Raw genomic sequence first — 17257 nt, 5'->3', positions numbered from 1 at the left:
TCCTTCTTCCTCCAGATGACCAAACTTTTGAGAATGTGTTTGAAGCAACATCAAAGTCAGAGTAAAAAATATAAAAGACTGTTTTTTGAAGAAACTTTATAGGGAAAAAGTAAAAAAAAAACAAAAAAACCCACAACTTTTTTGAGCATCCCTTCCAACACACAGTGAGAAGCTGCCCCCCATTCCGACAACAGGTGGTATGACAGAAGAAAGCCCTCAGGTAAGTGTGACAGATCAGAGGCAAGGTCACACCGCTGGCTCAAAGATGACTGGGGAGAAGAGAGTTTTGTCTTCTTGTATTTCTGGAACCTTCTGGTTTGTGTGCTTGTGATTGTGTGAAGAAACGGACATGCTTGTCTTTCTGAGAGTTTCTGACCTTGGTGGTGAAATAATTTTTAAGGAGAGGGTATTTTATTGATGGACGAATGAATGGTATTTTATCTAGTCTAGACTTTAGTAAAATGCTGGTTGAGGATTGGGGTCTTCTCTCAAGTTTGATACATGAAACACTTTGATGTGTACACTTAAGTTTCTTTTTTTGTGGTTAACATTTTTCACAGTAAGTTGTAAAAAGGTCAGTTGATCATACTGGAATGTAAGTAAATCATTATAACAATAGTAATAAATAATTAGACAAGGAAACGATGCATGCACAACACAAATCAGCAGAAATCTTGGCCATAAGGTTCTGACTCAAATCCAAAGTTTTAAAATTAAGTTGTAAATGTCGTGTCAGAGTCATAAACAAGACAATCTGGAGTAAGTATAGAGCCATTGTTAAGCTACCTACTTAGGCTACTCAGACTCCAACAACATAGAGAATGCTAATGTTAGGCATCTCCAATCGCTTAATGATTTTACAAGTAATTTAGGCTTCTAATCTTAGATACCAAAATATACCGTACTGGCATTTTGAAAGGCTCATTGATTTAAAGTTAATTATTTGCTGCTAGCTCTTAGCTAATATTGGCTTAAATGTCATCCCATTAAGACGAGGAGGAGAGAAAATGATGTTTAGAGCGGGAATGCAACATCTTAGTTTTGCACTGGGGATTTAGTTAGATCAAACCTGAGGGGATAATGATAAGACAAATCAAGAAAGCTGTAGTGAGTTATATTTTGTTTCTGCCCAGTTTAAATGGCATGTATGTTAAGATGTTTTAAAATAGCAAGAAATAGAAAGAGAGAGTTACATTTTTCCCCCTCATTTAGTAGAGGTGTATAGAAAGTACACATCTCCACTCATGACAGGTTGTGACTTTTGTTTACGTACTCGACCAAACCATATGTGTAATACTACCCAAACTTTATTCCTTTCTATGAATTAAATTAAATGATTATTATTACTATTATTATTATTACTATTGGGAACATATTGGGTTTGTGGCCCTAGCCAATAACTTTGTGAGATTGGACTAAAAACTAAACAACAAACTATAGGAAGTAGCAAACTGCTGCCTCTGTGTCATTCCTTCCTATTTCTGTGAATATTTAAAGGATATATAAAGAGCTATAACTGTATGTGTGTGTGTGTGTGTGTGTGTGTGTGTGTGTGTGTGTGTGTGTGTGTGTGTGTGAGAGAGAGATCAAAATTCGCACAAATTCCAGCAATAAGGCACCTCTTGGCAGGGTTTTGTGGAGGTGTTGGTGTACTTATTTTTACTGTACAACGTCACTGCTGTGAAACAATCTGAAAATAAAATTTTGTTTCTCTGATTCACTGCTGTTGTTGCAAACATGTTGTTCCCCCTTTTCTTGCTGCTTGCTTGAGCTTTTTTGAGATGGGGAGTCCAAATCCCACTCATTCTTCAGAAGAGAAAAATACTGTTTGTATATAATATGTGTGTATCCTTGGCTCAACATCCTTCTATTGAATTTCTTGAAAATTAGGCCAGTATTTTTTAAATCCCCAATCCTCCTTAAAAATAAACAAACCAGAGCATGTACATATGCTCCCCGGCTGAAGTATTAAAAAAGTAATTCCCAAGCACAAATTTTTCTTGCAGCGTAAAACAAAAAGAGTCAGAAGTTACCACCTTCGTGATTCAAAGTAACAGCAGTAAGTCACAGCTGCAGCTGAATGTGAGGATTGCTATTCAAATAACGCTTAACTGCACTTTTCTGTGTGATCTTTTGTTCTTTCTGATATATCTAATAAGCGCTGATTCGTAACAGGACATCTTTACACGTGTCTGCTTGTCTAGAAACAGTTGGTAAAAACAGGTGATGTGCTCATGGCATAAAGATTCGGTTTGGGAGTTCTGTTCCACTCTCTATCAATTATTCAGCCAGTCTGTGTTTTGTTTCTCTTATACTCTCATCATCTCATGCCACTGATTGTTAGCTTTAATTTCCTGCAGGAGTCTCTCCTCTCCTCCACCACCTTTTCTGTTCTTATACTTCCCCTTCACCTGTCAGGTACTCTGCATGACACCAAGAAAAATTGGGGAAAAAGAAGAACAGAAAAAAAACAACAACTAACTTCTCGACAGGCAGACGCTGAAAGAGTGTGGGGATGTGGCACAGAGAGAAACAAGAGGTTATTGTCTAAAAATACCAGCCTCTCAGTGTCACACCCATCAATTTTAATGTGCATGCATAAATCTACCAGCTCCCAAATGCAAGAATGCACATTGTATGCATGTGTGCGCCCGCCCGCACACACACACACACACACACACACACACACACACACACACACACACACACACACACACACACACACACACACACACACACACACACACACACACACACACACACACACACACACACACACACACACACACACACACACTTCAAGGTCAACTGGCATGTGTCTTTGCTTCAACTCATTTTCACAGCCAATGACGCTCTCTGTGATGGCAAGGCCAGCAGTAATTAATTACAATCCCCCTAATGTGTGAGTGAATTCAAGGAGCGTGTGAGCTGGTGAATTACACGTATTTCATTCGACACAACATCTGCGATTTAATGTGCGAGTATGTATTTGTACGTGGGCACTGGATTCATTTGATTCCCTGGCTTTGTTGTTTGTGTGCAAAAGCTCGCTGTGGAATGGGAATATGTCTATGGACCATAATAATTATGAGCAGAAATGGTAAGTGTCTAATGTGCTCTGGAGAGGTAATTGACATTGATTTATGTTGCAAAGGACTATGGAGGGGTTCTAGCATGGCTGGCAGCCGGCAATCACAACTCTATCATTAGGCTGTGTTGTGTGTTTGTTTTCTGTGTGCTTGTGTACATGTGTCTGTGTATGTTTGTGTGCATTTATGTGTGACTATTGGGGACTTCTGACAATGGTCCAGCATGGAAAAGTCACACATAATTAGAGAAAGCTGACAGAGACCCTGTTCATCTCCTGAGAAGCCGGTAGCAGAGGCACCCCCTCCCCAAGTCTAACCATTGCTGTCTTGCTGTCATGCATCCTGTCTCCCACGTACAACACACACACACACACACACACACACACACACACACACACACACACACACACACACACACACACACACACACACACACACACACACACACACACACACACACACACACACACACACACACACACACACACACACACACACTAACTCAGCCACTGAGACATCTTTGCCCACACTCAGACACAGGTCTCCAACAACCCACAAAAACTAAGGAGCGACGTGGGCGTCCTGCCATTAGATCGCCCCTTAAAGAATATGAAACATTTCATTTGCATTGTGTTGGAGCAAAAGGTAACATGAGAGAAGGGCGGAGGATGGCGAGAGGCGCTATAGTTTAGACGACAGACAGGCAGAAAGAGAGGGGGAGGATTTTTTTTTTTCACTCCATTCCAACCCTGTTTCCCATTGAGAGAAAAGAGGACCTGGACAATTAACCACAGAACAGAGAGCATGCTGGGTAATTAGCAAGAAGTCAAAGCTTGCATTCCCCTTGAGCGAACGAACAGACGCACATTTACAAGCGCATAAACACACACTCTTCATTTCCTAAGCTCTCACAAACATGTGGTTGCTTAGGATAGCACTCTGAGAATCATCATCAGAGGTAGGGAACAATTAACGGAGGTCGGCTCAGTATGGGGTTGACTGAAAAACGGTGCAATCTGAGAATGAAACAAAGGGCTCAGGGAGTGGAGGATGCTCAAGTATGGCGTCATGAGAATTGTTCTCTGCTATAAATGTACAAAACAATAACAGGCAGATGGATGCGGTATAATGGGCATTAATTTCATTCGCTGTGTGAAGTAGGACATGGGACACTTCTGGAGCTGAGAGATAAAAAGGCAAATACAAAGGCATCAGATTAAGCATCCAGATTTCAAGAGATCGTGGTATTCTTTACGCTAAAGACGCATTACACCTGAGTGACACGCTGGAGTTTGGGATGTTAAGCCAAAAAAAAAAAAAAATTTGTATGGAATTTACTTGATACTTTAAGTATATTTGTTCCAGGATTCCCTGCATTGTTTTTTTTTTTTTTTGTGCTCTGCCCCCACCCCCCAACCCCCAAAAAAGAAAACTACCACTGCTGACATCTGAGGAATCAATTAAATTTTTATTAAATGTAATATCAAGCTTATTAAGCTTTAGGGAAAATGAGCTGTGGCGGTGTATTGTGAGGCAAAGGCCACATATTGAACAAGTAAGTCTGCTGTTAAAATCATTAAGTAGATGAGATGGATCGGAACTGAATGAACACTTGCCTCCCAGTAATTAATCAGTGCAGCGTGTCGGCTGAAATTATTTTGATAATCACCAGGTGGACTGAATGTTCTATCCGGCAGAATCTGCTTCAGTTCAAAGTTCATATCACAGCCCAGCCCGTGTGTGTTCGATCATTTTTAGTTTGTTTGCATATGAAACCCTCAGACTTACACAGCCGGACTGACAGATGAGGAGAAAAGTATTTTCCATGACAAGCTCACTGTTATGCTTTTGGTTATTCTGCCAGATTGCTAGATGTGATCTGTTACTGAAATTCTACTACTACTGAAGGGAACCATTGTTCACTACCTGGGGACTGAGCTGTGTGTAGTTGTGCTCGTCGTTGGCACACACAACTCCTGTCTTGAAAAACAGTCAGAGCAGAAGTGCCATGTTTAGATTTTCTCTTGTAACATTTCTACATTCTGACTTCGAAAAATGACCAGCTCGCTGTTTGAATGATGTCCTTACTTTTGTCTGAAAAGGGAGATTGATTTTCAACTTATTAGTCAAATCTATTGACAACGATGACCTATATTGCTTGGAAAATTTTCCCACGATGACATCCCTGTAGGAGTTACTCCATCAGACTCAGACAGGTAATATAACAGATGTGCTGATCCAGAATGTTATAATTTATAGGGCTCAGGAAAGATTTATATTGTAACACTGTTACACACAAATGAGTAAGATCCACCTGTAGCTGAAGCTGTGTTGCTTCAGTCGGCTGTCAAATTGATTCAAATGCTGCTGAGCTACATCCTGAAGAAAACCACTATTAGTAAATCATTCTTTGACTTGACCAATTTACTTCATTACACTAACAATGATAGTAATGTAATCGTAAAATCTAAGGGGCAGTTTCCATTGTGAAGAAGTCATATAGTGGGTGTCGGACTGTTTTGGGACTAATTGCTTTCAAGTACAAAAAAATAATGTGGAAAGTGAGGTTAAAGAGTGCATTTTTATTACAAATTTGTCTTATTTTTTGGTGTAGAAGTTCCTTACAGGTGTTACTTTTGATCCTCTTTTGATGACATTTCTATATTTGATATAAATAGCGACTACAGGCCTGTCTTTACCCGTATTTTTTTTTCTTTTTTGGTGATGTCACACAATGATAAATGGGTTCTAATTCTCATTTCTAGTGACCTAATACCAGATGTTGTGTTTACAATATTTTTGTTTTAATGTCAGGTATACCATTAATAAACCCTGCATGGTATTATGGATTTACCACATGCATATGACAGGAATTGCGGCACCTCTACTTTCTCCCTCCACCTCCTGTGGTTCTCACAGGTAGCATCACTGATTCTGTTCCCACAGTAATGCATTTGAAAGTAATGTATTATACCCCCCCCCCCCACACACACACACACTAACCCACTCTCTGCTGTGTCTTCCAGACAAATTGAGATGCTGAGACCCACTCAGTGATCTTATTTCCTTCCTAGAACTGTGGTCCATAGAAGAGAGAGCGGGGGGTTGGGGGTGGGGGTGCAAAGGAATGTTTGAAGATCACAGACAGATTGAACCCGACACCAGCTATTCAACGGGCCGATAGGAAATCAGATTTTTTTATATAATGCTAAAGAATATGCAGATGTGTGCATACTGTAACACACACACACACACACACACACACACACACACACACACACACACACACACACACACACACACACACACACACACACACACACACACACACATTTTCTAGAATTTAATCCAACCCTAAACGTGACCTCATCCACTGACTAATATTTGGTCCCAACAGTTGATGAGGTCTGAAATTGTTCTCAAGTCTGTGTGTGTGTTTATGTGTGTGAATGTATGTGCTGTGGGCAACATAGGCTACACACTCACATGCACACACACGCACACACACACAGACACACACACACACACACGCACACACACACACACACACACACACACACACACACACACACACACACACACACACACACACACACACACACACACACACACACACACACACACACACGGAGTGGCATCAGCCATCTACAGTCATTTATCACACAATGGTAAATGTATCCATGTTCGACGGGTACCAATCTCCCTGCTCTGCCTTTCTATCTTCTCTCAAACACACTCCCCAAAACAATCTTCTTCAATCACCACCTCTCTCCATTCCTCTCCCTCTCTCCCTCTTTATCTCTCCCTTCTCTACCGTAAACCATCCCTTTCCATTTCCTCCCACTCTCGCTCTGCCAACTTATATTTCTCTGCTATATCACCCCTTCCCTCGCCTGCTTCTATCTCTCTCTTTCTCTGCCAGTCATTCAGGCCCTGGGGTGTTCTTAGGTGATCAATCTTCATCCTCTCAGCGCTGTCACACTATCAGGTCAAGCAAAACACACACACACACACACACACACACACACACACACACACACACACACACACACACACACACACACACACACACACACACACACGCATGCACATTTGCTATAACCAGTGGACAGCAGATGATGATGTTTACATACGATTACAGTGGGGAGCGGCCACTGTAAAGACAGCACACATGCTTGGATGCCAATATGCACACAAATTCACACAATCACGTGGCTTCTGTCTGGTTTGTGCACGTGTGCTCATCATCTTCTAACTGCTGGTTATAATGAGATGGAGGATGGGCCCTGCCATCGCAGGGATAGTGTGACTCTCTTGCTATGCTTGGCTGGCTCTAACCCAGCCACAAGCTCCAGCAGCTCCAGCCAGCCCACCCAACCTCCTCCATCGCCCAGCACACAGACAGGAGGGCCCAATATGGGCTGGAGGATGGAGGTGGAAATTCTGCTCTGGGCTCCATTCACTGTGACAGGCTCTGAGCCATGCCCAACCCCACCACCTGAACATGACTAAATACTGGCAATGCATTGGGCTCAACAGCGTGTGTGTGTCTGTGTGTGTGTGTGTGTCTGTCTGCCTGTCTGTCTTTCTGTGTACATTGTTTTGTTAAAATCTGTAAAGATGGCATGCATAACACCTTCTGTGACAAGTGGATTCATAACTTTATTTTTGTAGCTCAAACTTCACCAAAGATGTCCTCAGACTATGTTGAGACATAAGCATCACCATGGGAACGCAGATCTAGATAAACAAGTTTTACTACAAATAGATTTTATTCAAAGTTTAGATTTCTTGGTTTAGCACCATACTTCTTAGCCATTGTGCAAACTCATGGGTTAAAGGAGGATTTGGCAGGCGGTGGACCCCTGAAAAGCTAGTGGGGCAGCCAGAACGTCATTAAAATAATTAATCGCATAATTAAAATTTGTAATAAATAAAAATACTGACAACACTCCTAAACCAAATGATTTAACTATTTGGTGCTCAGATGATCATCGATATTGCTCCCTGTGCTTAAAAATGTGTTAAATGTATATAAAATCAGCAGAACATATGTGAAAGATATCAAATATTGATTTTAATATTTTGATGCTGCTAGAATGACAAACATAAATATTTTCAATAAAAATTTAATCAAGAACAACCTTTGAAGTTGAAAAAAAATTAAAGAGTATTATAAGATATTAAAATAATTATAATATTATATACAGAAACATACATTTAAAAATATATGTACGCCTAACACAACTCCTTTTTCTTGATAAAAATAACTGTATTTCTGCCCATAGTTTTTTGTATTCCACTTATCCAACAGATCCTTGCTGAGACCCTGTTGACTTGTGGATGTGTGTTTAGTGCCATTATTATATCGTTAATTTTAGACAATCCTCTTTCACAGTCAGGGCTGATAACAGCAAGTGATTTCACTTCTTGTTGCAGTTTCAAAAGCCCGTTAATAAAAGGATTTCATGGATCCTCTTTGAAAACTGACAACAGGAAAGCTGATATGAGTTCATATATGTCACTGCCACACACCACTCATCCTCTTGTTAGCTCTGCATGTGCTAGCTGGTGCAATTAGTCACATAAAAGTTAAAGGTGGGGCCTTGGGGTGACAATTTGAATGACAGAATGTTGAAAAACACAATAAATGAGATGACTTGATTTCATTAAATGAGAAACTGGGCATCAAATCCCTTTTTTTATTTATCGAAGGTGTCAGAATGCTGACCCGGACTATTTCGGCCCATTTTGGCCTCTGTGCAAACCACTGCAGTGCATCAGCAGAGGTGAGGCATAGATCTGAGATCAGAGGGGCTGAATTAAACATGGCCGGGACTCATTAATACTGCACAGGGCCGGCACTCTAGGGAACCTATGCAGGACCGAAAGAGCTGGAAGCCCCATTGCCCAGCAGGAGAAACACAACTACAGCCTGCAGAGTAAATGCTCAGAGAGCAAAGTGAGCATGCTAGCAAGCATGTAGGCAGCGAACCTCTCCCTGCATGCCTCATGAATAGTAATACCCTGCATGAATGCTCTGTTTGCCTGTTAAGTGTTCTTTGTGTACTGGCAAACGCACAAGTGTAGACTGTGTGAAATGGTTTGTATTTCCTGCTCCCTCACTTTAGGTTACGTGCATAATAGCTTTGACATGTGGAAACTTTTGTATACGCTGCACTTGAAGATGAGGTAGAGAATGCATTTGAGTAGAACACACTTAAATCAGAGGTCAGAAGCAATTTTCCTCTCAGTTAGGCGGCTGGCTTGGAATGATGGAGGGGAGCCTCTCAGTGACACTCATAATGCATTTGTTCAGTGAACTAGAAAGCGTAGCTTTCATCAAATGGCACATTTATTTGTTATTCTTACGTTTTGATTTTTCATACAACAACTGACATATGCAAAAAGTCTGTTGGTCTCCTGGAAAGAAATCAGTCGAAGTGCTCACTGTTGCTTAACAGTCTTAAATCTTGAATTTTCTTTTTGTAGGAGGATTGTTGGAAATAGACAGTTGCTGTAGAAAATAAATTTCTAACTGGTCTCACATATTTTAACTGTATAACTACTCATTACCATTCTTTATTGATTCATATTGTTATTTTTGTTCAGTTTTAGACTGTATGAAATCCGGATATTTAATGTGTCTACTTCTAGACCTTCCTGGGAAATAAAAACAATGCCTTGGGTTATTTTTACACATTTCATTGCCCTTACATGAGATGTACCTAATCATTATCAGATGAAAACAGGTTGAATCATTTGCAGCTTTGCACGAAGTGTCTGGTCTGAGGATGATTGTTTCAGAAATACAACCATGCATGGAAATTGCTTTGATTTGCAATGAATAGGTTGGCAGCGTTTGGACTGAACGATCGCTGACTGTTGGCTTTATTGGATAAAACTGAGAGTCTCGCCAGTCATCTTGAGGAAAACTTACCAAGGGATATTTTGATTTGTCTTTTGCCCTATACTGATATAGCTCACAATCTTCCGGGTCATAGTACACACAATAATGTTCCACCTCCCTGGCAAAACAGGCAAGACACCGGTAGAGCACTTGACCTCAGATTCCACCTCAGCAACAGGACACAAAACTGCTGCTCACACCAACCAATGAACAGAACATTTAGACTGTAATGTCAACGCTTGTCTATACTAGATTGTTTCCTCTTTTCTGTGGACAAAATAAAGATAAAAGTTAATGTAGTTAGTTCTGTCTTTTCATGTCAACAATTTTACATGTTCATTTAGTCTTACTAACTTTTCAATGACATTGGTGTCAAGTCCTCTCATTTTAGTCTTGGAATTAAAGCTTTTCAGCAAATCTTTTTCATAGATTTTGTAATGATGTAATGACTTGTGAATAATGTGCCTGATTTTTATGTAACCAGGTTCAAATTGGTGTTTTTTGACACTTTGCACTGACATTGTAGGAGTTGGCTGTGGGACGACCAAAAGGGACGCCTCCCTTTAGCTGACAAATGCAGTTCTCAATGAGCCTGAGCGAGTAAGCAGCTATGAACCTGAGCTAAACTCTCCTCTGCTCTTCTTTTCTCTTGTGGAGTTTGCGGTACCATCACTCTGTGCTCACAGTAGAAGCAATAAGTCTCTGACCTTTCATTCATTACTATTGATTACGTAAGACCTATTCCACTGCTGTGCTTACTGTAAGTGGCTTTAGATATCAATAGCAGGTAAACATTAACTGAAAGCCAGAATAAAACATTAGAGCAAACCCATTTCTTCTGACCTGGTCTCCAGTGGGACATTACTGTTGAGGACCCAGCTGTCTTGCAGCTGGACTGACTCTGGGGTGGTAGGCCCATCTCCAGTGCCCGGAGCAGGGGCATGAATGGGATTCCGTCCGCCCCTCATGGTGTTTCTGTTCAGGCTGTTGGCAGACTGGTGGGATAAAGTGTGGTGGTTGTGTGGAGGGGGTAGCGGAGGCCGTAGTGTGGACTGACTGTGGTGGTTGGCAGCCCCTAGAAGCAGACAAGAACACACAGGATTGTTGATGTCAAAAAGACAACAGGAAGTGAAGGATTTCATTCCAAAATCCGCACATTGTACTGTGAGACACGAGTATTATTTGATGTCTGATGTTTATTTGTCAGCAGGCCAAAGGAGTAAAACCTTTCCAGCTAGAAAATAACTCCATTAACATTCCATTATGTGCCACCGTGTGTCAGCAATCACTTTGTCGGAGAAGGTGTCATATTTTCCAAAAATGGTCAATAAAATATTCAAGAGTGAAATTCCAGTCAAATTGCAAAAAATGTATTGTTTTCACATTTTTCTTCCACATCTTATTTTTAGCCAATTCTTTTTCTATTATTCTCTGATATCTTTTTTTACAACACAATAAAAGTGTGTGCGTTTGCGTGTGTGTGTATGTGAGTGTGTGTGTGTGTGTGTGTGTTTGTGAGCTGTATCAGAGCACTCTGCACAGTGTGTGCCCACATCTCTCGCTCTCCGACTTTGAGGGAACATATCAGCTAGAAACCAATGCAGGCTCTTCCAACACTGAGCTAATGGACTGTTGAGTGAGATAGCTGAAAAGCAAACCCGGATGACTCAGACAAGAAAACCCGTTCACACAACAACTTTCTCTCTCTCTTTTTCTGTAGAACAGTGAGGGATTCGAGCCCTACTGGAGTGTGTGTTTGATTTCACAGAGAAATCAATAAACCAAAAGCTATACAGAATAGAAGAGCCTGACACGGTTAAATCACTCTTGTACATTTGCATAAATATTGTTGACAGGTGCATGTACTTGATGCACAGCTGATGAGAAAGACATCAAGTCTGCATGTTTAAAAAAAACACACGACTGTCCACACATTTGTTCAAATGCCGTCCGAATAGAAGAGTTAGAATGATTAAAAAAGCACACACTCATTGATGTTACATTGGGTTTTGAAATGTGGCTTTACAACGCACTTTGATTTTCTTTGTTTCTTTCATCAATACTCAAAACTGCACTTTCATTATTATTTGCCATTTCTGAGCATGGAATGCTTCACCATGATTTTATTTGTTTCACTTTGTCTTTCTTGTACTGATCAAAAAACGGCAGAAGTGTGTGAAGGGACACGTATGTGTGGGGTGAAGCCAACAAAAGCAGCTGTTTTATCGAGCTGCGCATTCACACTTGCCCTCCACTTGCCATTTTCTCTTGAAGTAGTTACAAAAAGAAACAGTGCAGAAGAGGAAGATGGCGCCATCTGAATTCATCTCAATCTCTTGTCTGCTTCTCTGCTTTGATTTTTGATATTTGTCAGGAACCTTACATACAAACACAAGTCAAGACAGAGCATGAATGCAGATGGCTAGACAACCTGATTCTAGGCATACAGCATATTTATAGCACAAGATGTATGTTGACTTTCCCTCTTTGTCTCTCTTTCTCTCTCTCCCTTCCTTCCTTCTCGATTGGTGTTTCGAGCAGATAGGGGGCACAGCGTTCCCCTGGAACTCTAGCCGAAATGGCGAGCCGTTTGTAATGTGACCTGATTCCGCTGCACCGCTACTGGGACGCAGGTGTCACCCACATGGCACCAAAGAACAGATGCTCACGAAAGGAGAGAAGAAGGGATGGAGATGAGAGAAATATGGAGGGGCTTGTCCTCTGCCACGCAGGAAAGATTCAAAACATCTGTTTGTACATGCAAAGACGCTCCTGGGAGCAGACACATACATGCATACACACACACACACATGCACGCACGCACACACACACACACAAACATACTGTATATGCAGCTGCACACCCGCAAGAAAAAACCAGTCATACATCACAAATGCACGGTAAATGAATAAAGCAATATTTAACCTCCACACAGACTTCTTTTTATTTCTCTTTCATTCGGCTTTATTTGAGTTTTGTGTGCATCCACTGGTTAAATGTAAAGCACTCAGAGATAAACCTTGATTGTTACAGGTATATTTTAGACACTTTTGACGGGAATTCTCTGTAATGTTCTAATAAATGTAAAACAGCTCTGACTACACCCTATCTGCATAAACACCACTATCTGACAGTGACATATACCAGAAAGAAAATATTTGCACAAACACACATGTAGAGACAAGCAGGTAGAGCAAAGTGAAATTAAAGTAGGTATTCCTTGCACTCACTCACCGCCACGCTGTTTAAATTCTCTGTACAGAAATGCACGCATTTTACCTTTATTCACTTTCCTCCCATAAATATTGAACTGTTTCTTTCATTCAAATTCAGATGAATAATATATAATGTGCCATATATGGAATATGGAAAGAGGAATACATGTTTTTCTATGGTCTTATTTTTCTGCAAATTGCCTTGGTCTGAGTGCAGAAGTATCTGCAAGTGTGTGTTTCTTTGCATATACTGTATTTGTGTGCAAAAAATGCCACAGGTAGAGTATATTTTTTTAACAATCAAGCCCATTGTTACACAGATTTGTATCCTGCCATATCACAGACTCAAAAGTACTTCTTCTTCTTCTTCTTTTCCTTTTGGCTTTTCCCTTCAGGGGTCGCCACAGCCAATCAATTGCCTCCATCTAGCCCTGTCCTTTGCATCCTCTTCTCTCACACCAACTACCTTCATGTCCTCTTTCACTACATCCATAAACCTCCTCTTTGGTCTTCCTCTAGGCCTCCTGCCTGGCAGTTTAAAGCTCAGCATCCTTCTACCAATATATTCACTATCTCTCCTCTGGACATGTCCAAACCATCTCAGTCTGGCCTCTCTGACTTTATCTCCAAAACCTCTAACATGTGCTGTCCCTCTGATGTACTCATTCCTGATCCTATCCTTCCTGGTCACTCCCAAAGAGAACCTCAGCATCTTCATCTCTGCTACCTCCAGCTCTGTCTCCTGTCTTTTCCTCAGTGACACTGTCTCTAGACCAAACAACATCGCTGGTCTCACCACAGTTTTGTACACCTTTCCTTTCATTCTAGCTGAAACTCTTCTATCACACATCACACCTGACACTTTCCTCCACCCGTTCCATCCTGCCTGGACACGCTTCTTCACCTCTTTTCCACACTCTCCATTGCTCTGGACTGTTGACCCTCAGTACTTAAAATCCTCCACCTTCTTGATCTCTTCTCCCTGTAACCTCACTCTTCCACTTGGGTCCCTCTCATTCACACACATACTGTATACTCTGTCTTACTGCGGCTAACCTTCATTCCTCTCCTTTCCAGGACAAACCTCCACCTCTCTAGCTTCTCCTCCACCACTTCCCTGCTATTGCAAAAGTACATTTTGCAATAAACATTTTACATCACTAGACAATGTCAGGAAAATGAAAATGCTGGAAATTCTCTGATCTCGACCATCATAATAGTCATGCCGTGTACATTCTGCTGAAATACCACATTTAGGAAATTATTTGAGCTTTCTTTAATTATAGAATCAACATTTGGAGAAAAATGTATACTGACTCATTACTAATGTTTACTCTCCAAACATTAACTCTAAATAAATCGATTAAGGGTCACAAAACCTTTACTATTCTTAAATAATGGCTGAAAAATATTTATGATCAGAAACAAATTGCTTTCTTTTATCTCTCCTCCAACGCAGTAGAGTAATCTCAAAGAAATTCCTCCTCATGTAGCCTTCAAATCCATAAAGAGAATCCTTAGAGCTCACCAGAGAAAAAGCAAACACACTGAAGTAAAAGGCAGTTTTCAGGTATGCATAGAAATCAGAAGAAAAATGTCTGAAAAACCTCTGAAACAGAGGTGTGTGCAGTATTGACTAACCAGAGGTGAACGTTTTCAACAAATCATGACAGGAGGCAGTTAGACAAAGCCTAAATTTCTAAAGCACAACCATCAGGTAGGCTAATGGGAGCAACTATTTTACCAGGAGCCCAGTCTGATAAAAGACAGGACATGCTGTGATGAAATAGAGCAATTAGGGAGCGGCCAAGCAAATCATATTGTTTTTCACTTTATCTTTTTCCTCTTTTCTTTCCTCTCTCATTCACTCGCCAGTGTGAATAAACAGCGATCCTGAAAAGATTTTCTCACAATCCCTCTGTTCTGTTGTCACAGCTACTTTTGCAGAGAAGCTCAGAGCCTTTATGACCACTGTTGAAGCCTGACACGCTTTGTTCTGTCCAAGGTCCCCTGCGACTAAAGAGGGGGAACTGTAGCCGTAAACTGGTGCGTTTGGCTCAAAATCCTGGAAGTTTGCTGTGTACGCCAATTCAAATGAGCCTCATTTAGCAGAGAGGAATTAGCCTGCCTGCTAGCTCTGTTAAACACTCAGAAGTCAGTGAGAGACGGGGGCTAACGACAATGTGTACATGTGTGTGTGTGTGTGTGTGTGTGTGTGTGTGTGTGTGTGTGTGTGTGTGTTTGGGCTCTCAGCAGAAGCCAGCTGTACCAGTTTGTATGGATGGTTGGGCATAATTTTATTGACTTGCTCTGTGGTTAACGGAGAAAAAGTTGCAGGGACAAGGATGCATCAACATGTGTGTGTGTGTGTGTGTGTGCAGTACAAAAATGCTCATTCAGCAATTAAAAAGGGATCATTGCATGGCTATGGTCCGACTCCTCATTTTCTGCTGTCTGTCTGTCCTCCTGACTCCCTTCGTCAGTCCATTGTTACTTCACACTCCGTACCGTCACCTTTTCTGTCCGTATTTAAAACAAAACGCTCTGCTATTTTTCTGCACCTACTCTCTGAGCTAATTGCTATGCTATAGGTATATTCCCATGTTCCCTCAGTTCACATGTCCTCTGTCACAGAATGTCACATGCTCCTCATTTATCATTCTTGTCAGAGCCGTGAGCCTGAGCACAGCGGTGGTGAAGGTAAGACACACATGTGAGCGCACACATGCTGAAAAGAGGAACTTTGTTTGAGCTTTATTATAGACCGGTGTACATGCAAACACACACTAGGACAAACTGGAAATAACACACAATAACACATACACAAGCTGCCTCTGCCTTGGCTAGCCATCTCTGTCTAATTAGGAGGCAATAATCCGCTAGAGAAGAGTCATCAAATTCATCCAAAACAGCCTGGATGAGCAGAAATACACGTGTGCACTTCACTCACATGCAGACACAGATGCATGTAAATGTACACGCAGGCAGAAAATCATGCCAGGGTTCACCACTACACAAGCACCATTAGGAGGGACAACATTAGTGCAATGGAAGGCCATGCATCTTTATGTGCCTTTGTTTCTGTAGATTTGTTTCAACACGGCCATTAAACATTTAAAGCCTCAGCAGTGACTTGAGGTGCCTTCGCTGGCAGCAGATAGCTAGCCACTTTAGAGGAGGCTCGGGCTAAAAATAGCAGAGCATTCCCCATGCATAATGAATGGCCAGAGACAGCGCTAACGCTAGCTCTTTCCAGGAGTGATCTGCTACGCTCCGTTTGGCCGTCTCAGCTCTCCCGGCGTTCCACAGAGCATTCCCAGACAGGTGCTCCGAGCCAGACAGTATTCCCATATAAACACTTGCAGACCCAATTCCCAGTAAATCCTCAGCAACAGCGTTCCGTTCCTATTCACCTGTCAGGCTTCAGTAAGAACACAAGTCATGTCTGTCCACCTGTTAGCTTAGGTAATGGTGGACTACTTTACAGGAACACACACATGGAAGCAGCATGTGGCTTCCTGCAGGATTATCACGAGGTGGTCAGTTTCTGCCTGGCTAAGTAGGGTTCATTTCCTGCCCAGCATCCTTTCTCTGCAGGACCACATGAAACACACGTTCAGGCAGGCATGCAATCTCACAACACTTGCATAAACAGTCATTGGCTATAGGTGTTTTATATCGTGTGGCCTATCCTGTGTGTACTACAAGCCTGTGAGTGTTTATACAGTGCCAGCCTGCCACTCTAAACTCATTTAGGTCGATTTTAATGGTTGGCGAAAGCCAAGCACTCTCTCTGCACCCATTAGATCAGCAGTCCTGGCTGGAAAACGTGGCAATTTGCAAATTTTATCTCAGTGTTCTCCTGACATACAGCTATCTCTCTTTCACCCTCCAAGCTCTCACAAGATTACCCCATTTCATTCACAATACCCTTTTTTCTCTTTGACTCCATACGTCTCGTCGTCCCTTTGAGTCGCATTCTCCATCTATTTTTACCGCTGCACTTTGGATGCGTTTTTTTTCCTTCATCCTTCTTCTTTTTG

General features: G+C 41.5%; 1 protein-coding gene across 1 annotated transcript in view; it reads right to left on the bottom strand.

The window, feature by feature from the left end:
• LOC137602390 (teneurin-2-like) overlaps positions 1-17257 on the bottom strand; it is a 115619-nt gene that overhangs the window by 46300 nt on the left and 52062 nt on the right. The window contains exon 3 of the mRNA XM_068325071.1: positions 10843-11074. Within this exon, the coding sequence (XP_068181172.1) occupies positions 10843-11074 (232 nt within the window). The remainder of the gene's footprint in view (positions 1-10842; positions 11075-17257) is intronic.

Source organism: Antennarius striatus, chromosome 10, assembly GCF_040054535.1.
Source record: "Antennarius striatus isolate MH-2024 chromosome 10, ASM4005453v1, whole genome shotgun sequence".
In the NCBI taxonomy this organism is placed as follows: Eukaryota; Metazoa; Chordata; class Actinopteri; order Lophiiformes; family Antennariidae; genus Antennarius; species Antennarius striatus.
Note: the sequence above shows the minus strand (reverse complement) of the source record. Positions and strands in the feature narration are given on the sequence as shown.